We start from the raw sequence: 21,630 nt of genomic DNA, 5'->3' as shown, positions 1-21,630 counted from the left end.
GCCAATGTGCTTACCTGTGACAGAGGGAAAGAAGATGCCCACCAGAAGAGTGAAAGAGGTGGTGATGTCCACAAGGACATACTCATGGTTTAAGCTGCCTAAGACATCGGAAGATTTGGCTGAGGGCTTTTCAATGATCTCTCCCTTTGGTAGGTAATTACTCCAAAGATTCTCTGCAGTGGGAACAAAGGGTATATAAACAGTAGCAGTATGGAAAGGACACAACTGGATAATTTTCTAACCAACAGTATTCTAAATCAGATCTGTCATTTATATGGTTTTTAAGGGTATGTTTGCTTCTACAGAGCACAGATTATATATGCACATACATATCATACAGTAAAGCACACAAAAATAAAAACCTAATGCTCTTTCTCATCTGGTTCAAATGTAGTTTGACAAATACTTTGGTATGTACAAATACAGTTATGTTTACCAATGCAAATTAGCAAAAGTTAAGCAGACTAAGCTGAATGCCCTTACAAAGTTTATTATTTTTTAAAAAAATTAGGTATCAATGCTAACACCTTAGTGTAAACTTGCTTACATGCAAAGAAATTTGTGGACGAGACAGTTAAGACAGAAATCACTTAAGGAAAGAATTTCAAAAATTTAGATGAGTCAGGAAAACACATGTGGGTTTGATGACATTAAAGTAATTATAGCTGTTGCTGTTGGAAAAACTGACAACTTTACAATGTGTTAACACACAGAATACTTTATTATCTTATGTTTAAAAGTCGCTTGTTCAGCTCTGCTTTCAAGAGCAGTATATTTTAGCAGACAACGCTACAAAGATGTCCTGAAAAAGGATAAATTCATTAACGGAAAAACAGAAAGATGTTGAATGGAGTTATATGCTGAATTTAAGAAGGGAAGTGGCACTGTGCCAGTGAGTGCTGATGGATAATAGAAGAGTAAGAAATGTGTCCCCAAACCTCCTAACTCACCTGTAATGACACCACTAGCCAATCCAGGGATGCCCTGGATCGAAGTGACATTATTGTGAACAAAGTACTCATCACAAGTGGAATTGAAAAACTGACTTGAGTTACAGAAGAAGCCCCATAACTTTGACGGTACTGTCATGTTGTTAACTTCCTTGGTCTTTGAGCAAACGTCAATATGTCTTGATGAAAGGGTGCGGTTGCCCAGCATGCAGACCCTAAGTGAAAAAGAACAGGAAGAAAACTGAAGCCAAGAGGAAAAACTATTTTAAAAAAGAAAATAGTTTAGAAATAGGTTAGTATATATATGCTTGCAAAGGAAAAAAAATCTCATCTCAAAGAGCTTTTACTGTCATGGGTGGGAAAAGAACTACTATTGACTAGCTCTGTAAATGGTGTCTTACATTTTCTGCCAACCTAACCCTTACAGCGATCTCACAAAATATGTACTAGTATTTCTACATTGTGGAGGAACTGAAATTTAGGGAGAAAAAGTAGTCTGCCTGAACTCACACAGGTGCTGGGTAGTAGTAACAGAATTCAAATACAGGAACTGTCTGAAGATGCTGTGCTGAATCATCTTATAGAATTTCTAGGTTATTAACCAATTTTTGGGTCTAAAATAAATCTTAAGAGTCCTTTTGTTCTTCTTAAACACACACACAAATCCACCTCTTTCATTTTGGCCTAAGAAAAAGCCTTGTGCTCATAACAACCCCTTTGAAAATATAGAGAAAAGGTCAAATCTTCTGGATACTGTTTCATGGAAGACAGCTTGGCTATTATTAGGCCATCCCTCTATGGCCTAATAGAAAACTGTTTTTGAACTTAAGCCTAGACCTGGTGGAGTGAAGATATTTAAGGTTAATACAAATACAGACTCTTCATTTGATTTTTTTTCTTTAAACCAAAGATATATATACAAATAAAGGAATAGTACACTCACAGTTAAAATAACTCTCAGGAGGAAAAAAGCAACTTTTGAAATCTGCAAAATGATAGCATACATATGTGATAAATCATGTGCCTGTCACTCAGCTTCAACAACTCCCAACATTTCCCAGTCCTGTTTTATGCATCCCTCTAGGTTTTTAGACTTGTTTTGCTGAAATATTTTAAAGAAAATACCACACATGAATTTTGTCCACCAAAAAGCAGGAGACACATCAAAGGAAAACTTGAGGCAAAATGGAATTTCCCAAGTTAAGATATAGCCAGAATATAGCCTTTAGTACTTTTATGACTCAAGTGGATCTCCAGTTACTTTACAGCTCCTGGATAAGCAGACTGAAAATTTATCATGGACTCTTCTTACCGACAGCACTTAGCACAGGAGAAGAAATACTGGACTGGGAGTCAGCAAATCACAGGGTTTGTGTTCTTGCTCTGCCAATCATTAACTTTGGGGAAAGTCATTTAATTTCTCTGGACCTGTTTTTTCATCTTGAAAAATCTGTTTTTCAGTAATCAGGTTAAATCAACATAAGACTGATGAGTGTGATCCCTGGATTATTCAGATGATTTTTCAAAGACAGTCACTATAACAAGGTTACAAGCAATACTCAGTGCTGGCTAGTTCCTATGCCACTAGTCAAATGGAAAACAGGTGAGCCTGGAGTCACATATCTGTACAAATCCATTTCTACTTCAAAAAGTAAACATTAAGGCACCTATACTACTTATGTATGTCATATAATTTATATAGAAACACATACATATGCAAATGATGTGACATTTATTTCCCTTATTGCACTTATCTCACATGCTGGTAAAGTAATGCTCAAAATTCTCCAAGCCAGGCTTTAGCAATACGTGAACCATGAACTTCCAGATGTTCAACCTGGTTTTAGAAAAGGCAGAGGAACCAGAGATCAAATTGCCAACAAGAGAGTTCCAGAAAAACATCTATTTCTGCTTTATTGACTATGCCAAAGCCTTTGACTGTATGGGTCACAATAAACTGTGGAAAATTCTTCAAGAGATAGGAATACCAGACCACCTGACCTGCCTCTTGAGAAATCTGTAGGCAGGTCAGGAAGCAACAGTTAGAACCGGACATGAAACAACAGAAAGGAATAACAACAGGAATTCCAAATAGGAAAAGGAATACATCAAGGCTGTATATTGTCACCCTGCTTATTTAACTTATATGCAGAGTACATCATGAGAAATGCTGGGCTGGAAGAAGCACAAGCTGGGATCAAGATTGCTGGGAGAAATATCAATAACCTCAAATATGCAGATGACACCACCCTTATGGCAGGAAGTGAAGAAGAACTAAAAAGCCTCTTGATGAAACTGAAAGAGGAGAGTGAAAAAGTTGGCTTAAAGCTCAACATTTAGACAACTAAGATCATGGCATCTGGTCCCATCACTTCATGGGAAATAGACAGGGAAACACTGGAAACAGTGTCAGACTTTATTTTTGGGGGCTCCAAAATCCCTGCAGATGGCGATTGCAGCCATGAAATTAAAAGACGCTTACTCCTTGGAAGGAAGTTATGACCAACCTAGATAGCATATTAAAAAGCAGAGACATTACTTTGCCAACAAAGGTCCCTCTAGTCAAGCCTATGGTTTTTCCAGTAGTCACATATGGATGTGCGAGTTGGTCTGTGAAGAAAGCTGAGTGGCGAAGAATCGATGCTTTTGAACTGTGGTGTTGGAGAAGACTCTTGAGAGTCCCTTGGACAGCAAGGAGATCAGCCCTGGGTATTCATTGGAAGGACTGATGTTGAAGCTGAAACTCCAATAATTTGGCCACCTGATGCGAAGAGCTGACTCATTGGAAAAGGCCCTGATGCTGGGAAGGATTGGGGGCAGGAGGAGTAGGGGACAACAGAGGATGAGATGGCTGGATGGCATCACCGACTCGATGGACATGAGTTTGGGTAAACTCCGGGAGTTGGTGATGGACAGGGAGGCCTGGTGTGCTACGATTCATGGGGTCATAAAGAGTCGGACACAACTGAGTGACTGAACTGAACTGATTTTGTGACTAGAGAGTTCATTATTGTACTAAGTGCAAAATAAAAAATTCAATTGTAAATACTTTGGTAGGAATTAAGGTTTTCTTGACTCTCTTTATTTTTCATTAATAAAAGGAATCTAACATTTAAATACTTTATCAAGGTTTCTGGCAGTAACTATGCTGTTTGAAAACCCTTCATGAATAGCTCAAATATACATAATCATTATCAGGAGGTTTTAAAAAACCTACTGTCTATATACGAATGATGGCCACAGCTGCCAGTTCTATGCTTGGGACATAAGGAAGATGACACACAGTTTCCTTGGAGGCTTCCTGCACAGATGCTAACTGGGCTTATCCAAGAGGGAAATCTCAGTGAAACTGTGAAATTCTGCCTTGAAATGATCACATCACCAGATACTGTTAATGACTACCCAATAACGATGCCTAGTCAGAGAGACACGTACGGGAAGTGTGGAGGGGCGAAAGAAGACTTGATGGCTCCAGCATAGATGGCCAGGATGGACACAATGACACAGGCCAGAAAGAGTGAGGCAAACTTGTTCACATAGCGTACGCCGATGAATACCACCAATACCATGAGGACCAAGAAGGCTGTCCCATAGACACGCATGTTATTTAGCATGGCTGCTGACTCCTTAAGTGCATCGTCACTATGAAAGATGGCAGCTCGAGGGATGATATATACCTGTTAAGCAAAAAGAGGAGAAAATGAAGTCATTCAAAGTAATCAAATAAAAGGGTTGTTGTTGTTTGCATTTGCTTTCACAAACGAAAGCAAAACTGAGACAGAAAGTAACTGGAGACATAGCCTAATTCCTGTTTCGATCTAAAATGCCTACAAAAACAAGATGTCATTGATTAGCCTACATGCTATTTTGAATACTTACACTTCCAAATGGAAAAACAAAGGATATGTTAATAGCTTATTCAAAGTGTTATACACAGTAACTGTAAATATTATCTTGAGTCCTACTTCTGCTATTGTTACTTTAAATAGTAAAAAATATATCCTAGTGAATAAATAAATAAATAAACATTTTATGTCATTGGGATAAAAACATCAAAAGAGATAAACCTTATTTTACTTTTTCCCCATTAGCACAAGTCTTGCCTCAGACTTTACCTTTTTGGTTGAGGCGGCAGGGTGCTAGTGATGGGGTGGAGGGGAGGGAGTAGGCAGCCAAAGGATACCCTCAACCTCTCTGACTCATACTCCCAGTAGGAGGTCAATAACAGGTGAGCAGTCAATCACTTGATTGATTCCTATAGATGATTTCTCAGAAGCTTTGCTATCAAACAGCAAAATAAGTCCAAATCTGTATTTTTTCCATACTATAGACCACAATTAAGCCATTACTCACCAGAAAAATTTCAATGGCACCAAGGATATACATGGCTGCTGCAAATGTGGTACCAAGATAAAAGCAGAGGCCAACAGCTCCACCAAACTCTGGGCCCAGTGCTCGGGAAATCATAAAGTATGAGCCCCCAGCTAAAAGGTAAAACAGAAGGTGAACAAGATAAAGAAAGTATGCTAACAGGAATATAAACAAGTCGTAAAAAAGGATAAATGCTTCAGGCTTTTAAAAACCCTGAATGTGATAAAAAGTAGATTTCCCAGTAGGAAGTAAAAGATGAAACCTTCATACTACACATCTAATATCCCACATAAAACAGCACAATTTTGTCAGTATTACTGAGAAAAATATCAGATGATATTTACCACAGGCATCAGATAGCTGAATGAAATATAAATTCTAACTAAAAGAAGCTAACAATGCAGTAGAAATGAGATATTCTAGCTTAAAAAATAAAGATCTTTTTAAAAGAAGGTTTCTCAAGTCAAATAGTAGTGCCAACAGACTAAATAAATAACATTGCTTGGAAGTCTGCACCTCTATCTTTATACCATAAACATACAGTAATCAGTGACAACCCTCGAAATCCAGTCTCAGCTACTGACCTGGCACCACTCCATTAGTGGCAATGGCACTCATGGAGATAGCAGTCAACATCGTCTATAGAGGTAGAGAAAAGAGAAGGCTGTTACTGTACAAAGACAACATTTCCATACTACTTTCCCATCTGCAGGCCTCAGAGCACTTGTCAAATATTCAACTCTACATACTTTTATGGAGGGAGTTCCCTCATCCTCAATGGTATGGAAATGAGATGAGCTTCATCACTGCACTAGTCACACTGCTGGTATCTGGAGTATTCCGTTAAAATGCTCCTACATGGTAATCGGTGGGTTAGGTGCTATTAAGAACCACTGATCCTACCCTGGTCTTCTAGTTAAAAACTTGGAAAACAGATTGGAAACTGACTAAACACTGGCTACAATAACAAGAATAATATTCAGTAATGAGAAGACTGAAGACTTCTGAGTTCACAAGAACTGTATTTTAAAAAACATTACCTGATAGTGGCAGAGTACAGAATGGACTGCAGATAGGGAGCAGATGGAGGCAGAATGATTTGTTAGCAGGCTAATACAGTAGTTCAGTGAGAGGTAAGGACTGCAGTGGTAGAAGTAGGAATATAAAGAAAGGGTTGAACAAAAGAGATTTCAGAGGAAACCTCATTGGCTTTGATACCTGATGAGATATGACAAGCAATCAAGGAGTCAAATATGGCCCTGAAGTTTCAAGACTAAGAAACTGGAAAAAAAAAAATTGAGTTATGAATGATATAGACTATGTCCGCTTACCCTGCTTTGCATGGTACTCAGCTGAGCAAAATGTACAGGGAGTGTGTGATGGTGACGGTAATAAGTCAGTAGACAGCTTAATAATAAAAAAAAATGTTTATAATAATCGATCAATTTATAACAAAATTGAGAGATGTAGCTGGGATACACAGATAAGAGGAATTTAAATTAAAGGAAGACCAGAATGTTCTCAGTATAATGGAAAGAAGATCTGGAAATAACACCCCAATTTCTCGGGGAGGGGTAAGGGATGAAACTTCAAAACAAAATAAATACTTCTTACCCCCAAACAACAATCAGCTGTTTACTGGTACTGCAGTCGAGTAATACATCACATTTTCTAACACATTTTCTGTCACAACACTAGCATTTTCAAATTCAAATGGTTTGTCTTCTGAAGCGTTTGAAGTCAGGGGCTATATCTTCTACTTCCAAGGGAAGCCTTTCTTTGTAATGGTGAGTACAATATATTACAGATATAAGCAGTGAGTAACTGACTAAACTGAAAATCCTTTAGATTTTAATACCAAAATAATCTGTCCTGTTGAGATCATGAGTATTTTCCCAGTAAGTATTCTTTCTTTTATTCCCAAAGAGGTTAAAGCATGATACTCTTGAGCTCTTGCATGTTCCAGGTGATTTCCAGGGGTCAACTTGGGACTTACACAGCAGCAGCAGATAAGGACAATTGCAAAGGCCTGCAGAACTCCAGCTGTGCCCACCACCCATGTAAGGCGTAGAAACAGGATCACTCCAAAAATATTTTGTAGGCATGGGAGGTAGACACCCATGAAGGTACCCATTTGGGGAGTCTGGAAAGAAAGATGTTGACAAAAAAAAAAAAATCATGTAGTCATCTAGAAGAGCTGATTCATCCCTTTACTTTTATATAAAAACTTGTGCCATAACTATAATTTTAATTGCAGAAGAGAGATGATAAGTTTAAGCAGTATCTTTAAATAGGCACATACAAAATCTCCATCTAATGAATGTCTATCACCATACTTATTATTCCTAGAGATACATATTTTAACTTTACAGAGGTCTCCCCATGTTTTTACATAGGAATCCCATCACAAACTTTTAGGTGCATCTCCAACAATTTAAAAGTTTCTGTTCTTCAAGGGTGATAGTTTTTTCTTTAAGAAAAAAAATGGGATAATGACTTGATGGAATTTCTTCAGAATCTGGCATAAATCTTTCATAGTCGTTGGTAAATGGAGTTGATAAAAAGATCTGAGTGTTGCTTTACTCTTGAACAACCAGAAAGCTAACTTGTAATTTTGTTCCATATTTTCATGGGTGTGGACACTTTTCTTTTGAAGTGCTATTCCCTCTCCCTGGAATGCTCATCTCCCAGCTTCACATTACACAACTCACCCCTCACGTGCCTGGCATATACAAAGTGTTCAATAGCTCTTGAGCAAAGATACCCTGGACATTTTTTCCTCTCTTCTATATGGGACTCTTTTAACTTGCCTTATTATTCGGAGAAGGCAATGGCAACCCACTCCAGTACTCTTGCCTGGAAAATCCCATGGACGGAGAAGCCTGGTAGGCTGCAGTCCATGGGGTCGCGAAGAGTCGGACACAACTGAGCAGCTTCACTTTCACTTTTCACTTTCATGCACTGGAGAAGGAAATGGCAACCCACTCCAGTGTTCTTGCCTGGAGAATCCCAGGGATGGCGGAGCCTGGTGGGCTGCCATCTATGGGGTCGCACAGAGTCAGACACGACTGAAGCGACTTAGCAGCAGCAGCATATGGGGGTCTTTTAACTTGCCTTATTATTCTAAAGCCTCACCTTGGTGGGCTTCTTTTTCCCTTCAGTGATGTTCTCTGCCTCTTCATGTTCCTTTGCTCCTTGTGTCAGATTAGTGTAATTGGCCAAGCGGCTAAGGAGAGAAGACACCTTTGGTCTGGTGTCCATTTCTTCCTATAGAGCCAGAAATAAGGAAGAAATACATGATGAAGAACACTGGGAATAAACATCAAAATGATCCATCTACCAGAAAACTGCAAGGTAATCACAGACAAATATTTTTTAAAAATTTATCAATGAGATTTTATTCTCCCCTCATATTATAAGATGTAATCAGAGCTACATGAATTCTTAGGAAATTCTTAAATGAAAAGCTTTATGATTGCAATAGTTGACAGAAAACAAAAAACCACACTGGCTCCTTACAGATAGTTGTAACTTCATAAAAGGCTTCCCAGGTGGCGCTAGTGTAAAGAATTCGTCAATCCCTGGGTCGGGAAGATCCCCTGAAGGAGGAAATGGCAACCCACTCCAGTATCCTTGCTTTGAAAATCGCATGGACAGAGGAGCCTGGCAGGCTACAGTCCATGAGGTCGCAAAGAGTCGGACATGACTAAGCACGCATGCAATTGCAAACCTCATAAAGAACATTTATAACATAATTTTTACTCACAGTACTGCTAACAGTCTACTAATAGTATTACTAATAGTCAACTAATATTTATAGTTATTATTTACAGCACCAAGCATGGACATATCAATGAAAAACTTTTGTGACTGAACCAAATATTCACCTCAGACCTTTTCTTGAAGGAAGCTAAGACAAAATATTATTAAAAAAATAGGAACACTGAGAAAAGTGGCATTCGAATCATTGTCCAAAGTAAGACTAAAGCAGTGCTGGACTAACCCAGGTTCCTTTCAACAATCAGGCCACAGATTCCATCAGAGTCCATGCCGTCTTAGTCAGATGAGACATTCAGGTCCTCTTAATCCAACAGCCTGCTTCCTACCCTGCTTTTTGGTTAGTGCTGTGCTAAGTCGCTTCAGTCATGTACAACTCTTTGTGACCCCATGGACTACAGCCTGCCAGGTTCCTCTGTCCGTGGGATTCTTCAGGCAAGAATACTGGAGTGGGTTGCCATGTCCTCCTCCGGGGATCATCTCAACCCAAGGATCGAACTTACGTCTCCAGCAGCTCCTGCACTGCAGGCAGATTCTTTACTGCTGAGCCCCTAGAGAAACTCTATTGGTTACTAGTTCTAAGGTAAATAACATTCATCCCAAACACAGAATTGAAAAATTGTATACTTCATAGATTATTACAACATAAACATTTACATCCTAGTTAAATTAGACAGCAAGATTCTCCATATGCCTTTGATGTCAACATTCCTCTTTATTTCACAGAAATTTGATCCAATGGTTATTTATTAACTAGCAACAATTGGATTATATAGATAAAATCAGCTCCAATGACAAACTATAATGAGTATTATATTTTAACAGTTAGTTATTAAATTATCCAACCTGTACTATTTTAAAACTAAATGGGGTAGAAGACAACAATCTTGAAATTTCTGTCCCTGAAGTCTCTGCCCTAGTTTTCTCCCAACTATTACCTCAAAGAGTGCCAAATTCTTATCAAAATATTCATCTCCTTCTTCATAATTGGAATTGTTAAGATAAGCATTTCGCGCTTTCTTATGTCCATCATCTGGAAAAAAAAGTATACCACGTTAGTTTCTCATTGGTATTGAAGAGGCATCAGCACCAAAGAACTGCATGTTGCCTCTGTAATAACAGAACTCACTTTCATATTCAGATTTTCATCTCAGAGTGCTAGCATTGCCTGGAGAATGTGACTTCCTCTTGAAAAGGAGCAAAAGCAAATCTCTAAGAAGTAAACATGGGTCATTCTTTTTCTTAACAATACGAAGACTGGAAACACCATTCTTTTAAGACTCTAGCCTAGAGAGACCCTACTCTTAATGTCATCCAAAGCCAGGATGAAAAATAAAAAGTCATTGAGTACCTGCTCGGTGTACAACACTGTGCTAGGCAAGGCTACTTTACACACTGTTCCTGTTGATAATGGCAATAAAAGCCCTTGTTCTTCAGGGCTGTCTGACCTTTTCTAAATGACACCATTTTTGTACAAACATTTGCACATATCTTTTTATGTGAAAACAGGCATCCCACAAGAATTTGGTGAACCCACTCCAAGGGAAAATGAGAGAGAGATTGGGTTCCCTAAAATAGTAGAGATTCTGTTGTTTGAGTGCTTGCTTAACTTTGGTTCTTTATTGTGTAAAAGTTACACAGTTATACAGGTCTGGCAAAAGAGAAAATTTTAAAAACTGTGTAAATGTCATTAAGAACTAAGATTTTAGAGACTTCCCTGGCAACACAGTAGTTAATAAGATTCCATACTTTCATTGCAGGGGGCACAGGGTTCAACTCCTGGTTGGGGAACTAAGATCCCACATATAGCACGGTGAGGCCAAAAAATAATAAAGCCCCCCCCCAAACTCTAAGATTTTAAATATTGAGGAACTAGAGATCAATATAAAAATTAAAGATTTTAATCTAAAGTCCTAAAACCTTAAATATGTAAGATGAGCTTGGGAAACAGAAAGCTATCAAAACAACTGAGTCATGTCAAAGGACAGAAGAGTCAATCTGAAGGTGTTCCCACTGGCTAAAAATGGGATAATGTGAACACTGAAAATATATAATGCAATGAATTCAAATGCAACTACTTGAAATATCCAAATGATACATTAAATAAAAAAAAAAAAAACAACTAGTCCCCTTGGCGGAGTTGCTATGAAAAAATATCAAAGTCTGAAAAATAATAAATGTAAAGAATTTAGCAATTAGCCCTATCCCACCTTTCCTGTACCAACTATATTTCAAGGTAACCAAACAGAGAAAATTTCTTCATCGTACAAACATTCTAGCTAATAAATGCAGATGGAATGATACAATTACAAAAACAACACCAATTTCCAACCCCTAATGAAATAGTGGTTATGAGCAGTGATCATTAATGGTTGCTAAAAGCATTAGGTGAAAGCCTGAGACATAAGCCACTGATCAAATTTAGCATCACTAAAAGTGGGACAACACAATCTTCTAATGTAATGCAAAAAAAGATACACTGTACAATTGATGATGCATTCTTACTCAAGGAATGAATGGAAGCTGAATATAAGCAAACCTCTAAATCTAACTATCAGTTCACAGAAAACAGGAAGAGCATGTTAAAACATCACCGCAAAGATGCAGTCATCAAACTCAGAATGTGGGGCTTCCCTAGTGAATCAAGGGTAAAGAATCCACCTGCCAATGCAGGAGACATAGGTTTGATCCCTGATCCAGGAGGGTCCCACACGCCACAGAACATGTGGCCCACTGAACCCACGTGCTACAACTACTGAAGTCCGTGTGCCCTAGAGCCCATGTTCTATAACAAGAGAAGCCAGCACAATGAGAAGCCAGTGTGCCACAATGAAGAGTAGCCCCACGACTAGAGAAAAAGCCCTCACAGCAAGAAGACCCACACAGCCAAAAGTAAATAAGTAACATTATTTTTTAAAAAATTCAGAATGTGGACAATTCCACATGACAAATAATCCGCTTTTGTTAACAAATAAATGACATAAAGTAAAACAGGTGAACTCATAAATTAAGAGACTTAAGATGACATACTAAATCAGTTGCAAGGTGCAAAACTTGTTAGAATCCTGACTCAAACCAAATGTCAGGAAACAATCAGAGGAATATGAATATGGATTGGTTATTTTCTTTAGAAAGGGCAAGTAAAATCATATGATATCTGGAATTTTCCTTAAAATATTCTGGGGAAAAAATCTGGTGGGGGCTGAAAAATTTGCAACATTGTTGAAGCTGGGTGATGGGTTCATGTTGTTTCATTACGCTATTCTACTTAACTCTTCTGAACCTCTGGAAATTCCCATAATAAAAAGTCATAAAAAGAAATGCAATTATTATCCTCTCTCTGATGCTTCCAGAAAATTCTAGAGAATGACACAGCTAAAAATTATCACCACTTTTGAGTAATTCACTTATTCAATTAATTCAATAAGTAAATACTTACTAAGTTCTTATATGTTGGGCACTATAACAGTAGACAAGGCAGTTAAAAACTATTTTCACTGTGCATATACTAAAGTCACAAAAGACAGAAAATAGCTTTTAAAAAAGTGATAAGTTCAGTGAAGAAAATGAAACATGTTCTGGGATATATTATGACTGCGGATGGGAAGGCAGACAAGTTTTGGTAAGATCATTAGAGTGATGATAGGCAGGTCCTCCAGAATTATATACTAATTTATAGTATTTGCCAAATATTCACATAGGCTAATTTTAAAATACTAATGTGACTTCACTGAACTTGGTTTCAGGAAGAGAAAATACAGTTGGCTTTCATGAGCTGGTATGCGCTAACTGGCTGTAGCATACTCTTGGCACAGGATGGTCAGGAAAAACCTGCATTTCAGGTAGAGGGGATAGCAGTTCTAAAAGACCCTAAAGCAAAAATAAGTAAAAGATCCTAAAGCAGATACAATCTTAATGGACTCATAAACAGAATATATAACATGGCCAAAATAGAGTTAGGAAAGGATAGAGTGGCTAGAAAGACAGGAAGAAATCAGATCATGTAGTTGTTTAGCAAATGGATAGCTCTTCTAAGTCCACTTATTGAGAAGTCCCCTCCTTTTTGCCACTGACCTATTCTAGATAAAAAGAGTATGATGGGGGTTGGGGCTGGGAAAGAGTGATGTGAGAGTATGTTAACGTTATTTTCTTCATTTTTAATATTTTTAAGTAAGGGATTGAAATTTACAAGTTAAAATATAAAGATTGACACATTGGATTATACAACAAAATCCAGGCATATATATTATGTCTCTTGTTTACAAGAGTCATAATAAGGACACACAAAGGATAAAGGTAAAGGAAAGAAATATATCAGGAAAAATCTAACCAAAATAAAGCTGGTCCAGTTTTATTGTTAGCAGATAAATTTTTCTTTAAGAGAAAAACTTTATTAGGAATGAGAGGGTAAGCACACAAGGCCTAATTCACTAAGGAAGTATATAAATTTTAAATATACATCTATTGTTTATAGTTATCTCTTTCTGTGTAACAAATGACTCTCAAATTTAGAGGCTTAAACAACATATACTTATCATCTCAGTTAGTGGGTGCTAGGAATATGGACATGGCTTAGCTGGGCACTCTACTCCACAGTCTCCTGCCAGAACTGTGGTCTCACTGGAAGGCCTGGGCAAGATTCTCTTTCAACCTCACTTATGTAGTTGGCAGGATTCAGTTTTGTTTTGTTTTTCAGGCTGTTGGCCAAGGGCCCTTCTCAACTTCCTTGCTATGTGGGACTTTTCACAGGGCAGTTTACAACATGGCAACTGGATTCCCTCAAAGCATGCCATCAAAGAGCCAGAGATGGGGTGCAAAGCAGATGTCACAGTCTTTTTGTAATCTCATTTTGCAAGTGACATCACTTTTGTCATATTCTAATAATTAGAAGTTTTGGGGTCATAAGTCCAGCCCTCACTCAAAGGAGAGAGGATTACACAAGGGCATGAATACCAGCAAGAAAGGATCAACAGAGCCGATCTAAAACGTTGCCAAGGGAGTTCCCTAGTGGTCTAGTGGTCAGGATTTGGTGCTTTCACTGGTGTGGACTGAGTTCAATCCCTGGTCAGGGAACTGAGATCCTGCAAGCCAAAGTGCAGCTCAAGAAAAAAAAAGGCCATATCCACCCATCCACCCATCCATGCCTCAAAATATTTGAGGCAAAAATGAACAGAACTATATCAAGAAATTAATAAATCTACCATCACACAGGGAAATTTTTAACATGCTGCTAAGTCACCTCAGTCGTGTCCGACTCTGTGCGACCCCATAGACGGAAGCCCACCAGGCTCCCCTGTCCCTGGGATTTTCCAGGCAAGAACACTGGAGTGGGTTGCCATTTCCTTCTCCAATGTGTGAAAGTGAAAAGTGAAAGTGAAGTTGCTCAGTCGTGTCAGACTCTTAGCGACCCCATGGACTGGAGCCTACCAGGCTCCTCCGTCCATGGGACTTTCCAGGCAAGAGTACTGGAGTGGGGTGCTATTGCCTTCTCTGAATTTTTTTTTTTTTTTAACATACTTTTCCTCCATAATTGATAGGTGAAGCAGACAGAACAGCAAAGGTAAAGAAATCCAAATAACACAATGAATAACCCTGACCTTAATGGAGATAGAGTTCTGCATGCAAAATAAGAGTTTATATATTTTAATCAAACATACATGGAAAATTTATATATGCAAACTTATCATGTACTAGATCTTAAAGATTGGACAAATATCAAACTTATATCAAATATAAGCCATGATCTTGGTGTATAACAAGAAGTTAGAATTTAGTTATAAACAGACAAATTTAAAAACCATGCAAATTTAGGAATTAAAAACCATACATTGTCTAACAATTCAAGGATCAAAGATTAATCTACTTAAAAACTGAGTAACAACAAAAACACTACCTATTAAAACTTGTTTGATGCAGCAAAAGTATCACTTCAAAGTAAAGTTATTGCTTTAAAGTTTTATATAAGGAAAGTAAAAAGAATAAAAATTATATGAGCTAAATATCTACTTTAAGAAGCCAGAAAGGAAAGAGAATAAATCCAAAGACAACAGAAGGAAAAAGATAATGATAACTATACCAGTCGTCTTTTGGTTAAATGTCCTTTTCTGTTTTTAAACTTTTCATTTTTCCTGGGTTCTTATGCTGTAGGTAGATATCCTGTAAAGAGCATGTAGCTGTTTTTAAAAATCTGACAATCTGTCTTTTTAATTGTCAAGTTAGGTTCATCAACCTTAGCAACTGATATATTCGGACTGAATTCTACCATCTTTTTATTTCTCTTTGGTTTTTTCTCTATGATTCATTCTCATTTTCTCTCTGTGTTTTTTGCTTTACTTCCCCTTATTCCATTTTCTCTCTCTCCTCGCTTGGAGTTTTCACACTCTTATTTCTACTCTTTTAGTCAGTTCCAACTCTTGCCTCCTGACTTACATATTACTGTTCAACATTTCTAGGAGTCTTTTTTTTTCACTACACAAATAAGACACTAAAATTATTTCATATTGACAACACTGACTTGGGTGAAGGTCTACTTTTACCATTTCAATATTCTTTGTCGCATTTCAGAATACTAGTCTTCAGGGATCATTTTCCTTTTACTTGCGGTATATTCTTTAGAATTCCTTTAGAGAAGAGTTTCTCAAACTCGGCACTGTGAAATTTCCGACAGTATAACTATTTGTTGTAGGATATTGTCCAGCACATTTTAGGATGTTTAAGAGCATCCTTGGCCTCTAGTCACTAGATGCCAGTAGCATCTCCAATAGTGACAATCAAAAATATCTCCAGACACTTCCAAATATCCTTTGGGGACAGAATTGTCCCTAGTTGAAAACAAATAATTCAGTGTAAGTTTTGTGGTAAAAAATATTGTTAGCTTTTACTTATCTATGATTATATTTTGCCCTTAACTCCAAGTGTCTTACTAAGCACAATTCTAGGATAATAAATTTTTTCCAAATACTTTAAGACATTATTTGTTATCTGAGAAGTTTATCATTCTGTTGTTCTTCTGATGATCTGTTTCTTCTCTCTGCTGCTTTCAAGATCTTTTCTTAGATGTCCTGCAGCTTTATTAAGATATGTCTAAGTGCGGTTTTCTTTTTGTTCATAACTACCTTTTGCCTGTTTCTAATCTGTTTAACCCCTTCATTTTAAAAAATATCAACAACTGTTTGTTTACCTTCTCTTTAAACAGTCTCATGTTCCTAGCTGCATCCTCTATTAAATAAGTTAGACATTTAATAGTGTTATATTCCAGACTCAACACCACTTCATTCCTTTTGAAACTTACAACAGGAGGAAAGGAGTCCCAGCTTTAGCATACTACTTCCCTGTTATTCAATAGCCCTATAATATTGTTGCTATAAAAATCTGACTTCAGAACTCCCCTGCTCCCACTCTGCTGCCCGCTGGTCTAAGCCATCCCCTACAGCTCTGGCTTCCTGGGCTGCAGCCCTGGCACCTCTGTTTTGAGGCCTCTCTAGTCTCAAGTTTCAGGTGCAACTATCCTAACTTTCAGACACTCTGGTTCTGGAAGTTTCTGACTCAACTTATACTCGCTTGCTTAATTTTGTTTTGGGTGGCTGGAGGGAAGAATGTCTCCAGAGACTTTGGCTGCATTTATGAGACCAATGATGTCTTCCAGATTGTCTTACCCAGGGTCTACTTGTGGTGGTGGGAGGGTCCAGTAGAGCTCCTGGTCAATTATGAAGTGTCAGAGCTTTCTGGGCAAGGAGCAAGGCTCTCATCAGAAGTGGTTAACTGAAAGGCGTGGTTCAACCAGGTATGAAATCAAAAGTGGTTATACTGAAGAGTGTGGATTAATTCTTGGTCTGAATATCTTCGAAATCATGCTGCTTTCTGATGTATAACCTTCAGAAATCTGGGTCACTACTATGACTACAGGAAATCCCAAGTGGAATGGAAATTCTAAGTTTCTGAATAGCAAATAACCTTTACTCTGCAAGAACTAAAAAAACAAACTCATATCCATCCTAGGACTTCGTTAGAATTATGCAGCATCCTAAGATGCCTTTGGAGGATACCTAGTGAGCCTGGCTTCAGTAATTCTTTGAATTAAACAGCCCATCAGATCACTATTATGTTTCCTTATTATCATTTTACCAACCATGTAATGCTGATATTATTGAAAAACTTACTGGTGTTTCATTGAACATTCAAATGAAAACTGATAGGAGTGCCACTGGCTCTACTGAAAATATCAGATTTCCATTTGTTATGGCATACTTTTTTGTAGGCAGAACGAGTATGCCAAATTCTTGCTCTTTATAAGCATTTTATTGTTGTGGTGCTATTATTCCTATAATGTTGCTTTTTTTTGTTCAATTACCACTTACACTTCAACTTAGATGCAAGATAAACCTCAGATTCCTCCCTTAGACTCCTGAGCTTGTCTAATGGCCTTTGTTGGTCTCAGCAAGGCAGAACAAGAGCAGTAAGTATGCTTAATCTCCCTCGGCACAGGTTTGGTTCTGAACTATGGGACTAAGTGAACATGAAAGGTTGTCTCAAATGTTATAAATTATGTTTTTGATTTTTAGTTTGATGTGTGTGTGTGTGCTCATTTGTGTCCAACTCTTTGTGACCCCATGGACTGTACCCCACCAGGCTTCTCTGTCCATGGAATTTTCTAGGCACGAATACTGGAGTGGGTGGCCATTTCCTACTCCAAGAAGAAAGTCTGAATCAACAGCCAAATAAGAGGCACTGGTTGCTTATCTCTTAAGTCTACTGGCTTTCTCTCTTTTCCTTTGCAGTTCACTTACTGAAGAACCTATGTCATGTGTTCAGTAAAGTTTCTGATGATCTAGATTTTAATAAGCATCCATGTGATGTTGTTTAACATGTTGCTCTGTTTTCTTCTATTTCCTATATATTGGTAATTGGGTCTAGAGGCTTAACCACATTCAGTATTTTTATGGGGGAGGGAGGAAAATACTCTCATAGGGACATTTTGATCATCCGTCTGGAGGTACGGGTCATCTAGTTGCTTTCTTTTTCAGATACTAGCAAATGTTGATGATGAATGCCTAGATTCATTAATTCATGAGAGGCTACAAAAATGGTGATATTTTGTTATTTTTCCTTAATTTATTAGCTGAAATACTTTTATAAACAGACGTTCCCTGTAATTTACTATTTGGTTACACATTGGTATAGTTAAAAGCAAGATAAATACTTCATTCTTTTCTTTTAGACCAATTCTCAGAATAATGAATTGATTCACTAGACTACTCCAATGGTGACCAGTTTTTTATGAGCTCATGAATTTAAATACGGAATATGTTTCCAATAAAATCTTTTTCCTGTAATCTATTAAGATGATTTTATGTTTTTCCTTCAATATGTTTAATATACTAAATTATATAAATTGATTTTTAATGATAAACCAACCACGTATCTTTACCAGAAAGTAATTTTTTGTAATTTTTTTTTTTAGTAATTTTTAAAAATACAGGTGACCCCTGAATAATGCTGGGGGTTACTCAAAGTATAACTATAGTTGACTCTTCATATCTAAGGTTCCTCCTCTGCATTTGCAGATTCAACAAGCCACAACCTATGCAGTACTGAAGAATTTACTATTGAAAAATATCCATGTTTAAGAGGACCAGTGCTGTTCAAACCCAAATTGTAAGGGTCAAGTGTATACTGCCTGATTCAGACTGCTAATATCTCATTTAGGATATTTGTATCTGTGTTCATAAGTAAAATTGGTCTATACTGTTCTCACACTGTCATTGTTAAGTTTTGGTATCAAGGTTATGCTAGTTTCAAACTGAGCAGAGAAGTGTCTACTTGCTTTTCTGTTCCTTGAGAGAAACTGTAGAAGAGAAATTATTTTGCCTTGAATGTTTGATAAAAACTGTAAAAACGCCAGGGCCCACTGTTCATTTGCTTGCTTGCTTGCTTGCTTTCAAAAATGTTTTAAATGGAAAATGACACACACATAAAAATTCATGAATTGTAAGCATACAGCTTAATTCTTTATCACAACTGCAGTTTCACCCTTCTGTACATCTCCTCAGCCTGACCCTGTGTTTTGCAAGAGATCTGATGAGTCAGTGGAAACAGTAGATACATTAAAATAACTTTACCTTGTTGAAACGAAAGCATTTAGAAGATTTGAAAGATCCTATTATAAGCTCCATTCAGCAGGCAAGGCAACTGAAGCAGTTTTTCACCTACTGGGCCAAGTTATCCTAAGTGAGATTTTTTTATAGAATCTGGCAAGATTTTAATTCAAGCTATCAATGCCTTTTCTGAGGAATCATAAGATGATTAGAAGATATAACAATAAATTGTCTTTTATTCTTTTGCAACTCCAAAAAAAACACAACACAGTAAGGGGAATACCCTGGAGGTCCAGTGGTTAGAACTCTGCTCTTTCACTGCTGAAGGCGCGAGTTCAACTCCTTGTTGGGATTTCACAAGCCACCGGCTCAGCCAATAAATAAATAAATAAAAATAAACCAGTACAGATTTTGAGGGTGTAGCCAAACATACTTAGAACAGGAGACAGAGGATGACCATTATCAATAGCATGAGAAAAAAGGAGAATATAATCTGACCTAATAAACCTAGGAGAAAGAACCCAGGGTAGAAGGATAAACTTAACCTAAACTGGATAAATTCTGAGGTTTATTTAAAAATGAATGCAACTGTAGGTTGCCAAATGAGATTAATGTCTGGAGCAGCCTCTTTGCAAATCCTAGGGGTTTTAGATAATACTGAGGGAACTCTTTATGATTGCATACTATTTCTTTTCACCTATAATTAATTTATCTACTATGTTTTACTACAAAGTGCTCACTTGGAAATAAAACCCAGCTTAGTAGCACTGGAATGGTACCAACTCCCCTGACTGTTCGTGTCATTAGCTAAGTCCTCCTCTACCTCCATTACACACATGTGTTCCTGCTCAGATGATGAACCACTCTTCAAACGTTTCTACCTGTCAGGCAGGTATCAGGGACAGAGCAATTTAACAGTTTAGGGGGAACTGTACTCTTCATGATCTACCAAAATCTTCTATGAAATCTTAATCATTCCTGGCTCAAATATGAAATTTCTATACTTAGAAGACTAATGTTGAACAGTTTAAATAAAATAATATAAAAGTATAAAAAAGAGAATAGTGACAGCCCTAATACCACAAGGCTACATATTTAAAAGTACTTTTTACACTTTATTTATTTAAAGTATATATTTAAAAGTACTTATTTCACTCATAATTAAAGAGGTACAAATAAAAACTAGAGGTGCCATTTCACCTACCAAAGAAAAAATGTTAATATTTATAACACCTACTTTTGATGATAGGGAGCTTAGTATGTGTCCATACTCTTTATCGGTGGGTTTCAGTTGATGTATCTTCTTGAAAATATATATACCTTTTGACCCACTGTTGGGAATTAAGAAATTTATCCGACCAGGGATTAAACTCATGCTCCCTGCATTAGAAGCAGAGAGTCCTAACCATTGGACTACCAGGGAAGTATCAATTACACATTTTTATATTAAATACTATGACTATCTTTTTTCCTTTTTCTATCAGTGGAGTTACACTGTATGGACCGTTCTGTGATTTCCTGTTTTTCACTTAATATTTTATCTTGGACACCTTAGTACATAAAGATCTGCCTCCTCTCTGTTTGTGTAGAAAAGTATTTTATTTATGTGTATACTGTAATTTTATTTATGTTGCTGCTGCTGCTAAGTCGCTTCAGTCATGTCCGACTCTGTGTGACCCCATAGACGGGAGTCCACCAGGCTCCCCCGTCCATGGGATTTTCCAGGCAAGAGTATTGGAGTGGGGTGCCACTGCCTTCTCCAATGCATGAAAGTGAAAAGTGAAAGTGAAGTCGCTCAGTCGTTTCTGACTCTTAGCAACCCCATGGACTGCAGCCTACCAGGCTCCTCCATCCATGGGATTTTCCAGGCAAGAGTACTGGAGTAGGGTGCCATTGCCTTCTCCGATTTTATTTACGAGTATTTAAGTTATTTCCAGGTGTTTACTGCTATGCTGCAACGAACATTTTGTACATATATACTTGCACTCTCATTGCCAGTATATTTAAGTATACAAAGAGATGAGTATACATCTGTATAGATACATCTACACAGATCTATACAGTATATCTGTATAGTATAACTGCACTGACAGAAAAAGGAAAAGACATAGTCATAGGAAAAGAAAGGGACAACAGAGGACGAGATGGTTGGATGGCATCACTGACTCAATGGACATGAGTTTGAGCAAGCTCCGGGAGATGGTGAAGGATAGGGAAGCCTGGCATGCTGCAGTCCCTGGGGTCACAAAGAGTCGGACATGACTGAACAACAACAACAAAAGTATTTAATGTAATGTGTAACTGAGACTTCCCTGGCAGTCCAAAGGTTAGGACTCCCTACTTCTAATGCAGGGGGCCCAGGTTTGATCCCTGGTCAGGGAACTAAGACTCTGCACACCATGAGGCCAAAATAAATAAGTGATAAATTAAAAAGCAAA

The 21,630-nt window shown here is 37.6% G+C and overlaps 1 protein-coding gene across 9 annotated transcripts in view; it reads right to left on the bottom strand.

The window, feature by feature from the left end:
• SLC12A6 (solute carrier family 12 member 6) overlaps positions 1-21,630 on the bottom strand; it is a 94,422-nt gene that overhangs the window by 16,468 nt on the left and 56,324 nt on the right. For 5 of the 9 annotated variants that reach the window (XM_081507010.1, XM_081507011.1, XM_081507016.1 and 2 more), the window contains 8 exons: positions 10,037-10,131; positions 8,457-8,588; positions 7,318-7,464; positions 5,906-5,960; positions 5,304-5,434; positions 4,386-4,627; positions 951-1,165; positions 15-173 (listed from right to left, as the gene is read on the bottom strand). In XM_081507010.1, the coding sequence (XP_081363136.1) occupies positions 15-173; positions 951-1,165; positions 4,386-4,627; positions 5,304-5,434; positions 5,906-5,960; positions 7,318-7,464; positions 8,457-8,588; positions 10,037-10,131 (1,176 nt within the window). Of the gene's footprint in view, positions 1-14; positions 174-950; positions 1,166-4,385; positions 4,628-5,303; positions 5,435-5,905; positions 5,961-7,317; positions 7,465-8,456; positions 8,589-10,036; positions 10,132-15,174; positions 15,255-21,630 lie in introns of those variants that run through there. The other 4 variants (XM_081507014.1, XM_081507017.1, XM_081507020.1 and 1 more) reach the window with 3 other exon arrangements.

The sequence above is a fragment of the Giraffa tippelskirchi genome, chromosome 7 (assembly GCF_054371585.1).
Source record: "Giraffa tippelskirchi isolate mGirTip1 chromosome 7, T2T-mGirTip1v1.2.pri, whole genome shotgun sequence".
Taxonomy (NCBI): domain Eukaryota; kingdom Metazoa; phylum Chordata; class Mammalia; order Artiodactyla; family Giraffidae; genus Giraffa; species Giraffa tippelskirchi.
The sequence above is the reverse complement of the archived record's forward strand: the minus strand, read 5'-3'. Positions and strand labels throughout refer to the sequence as shown.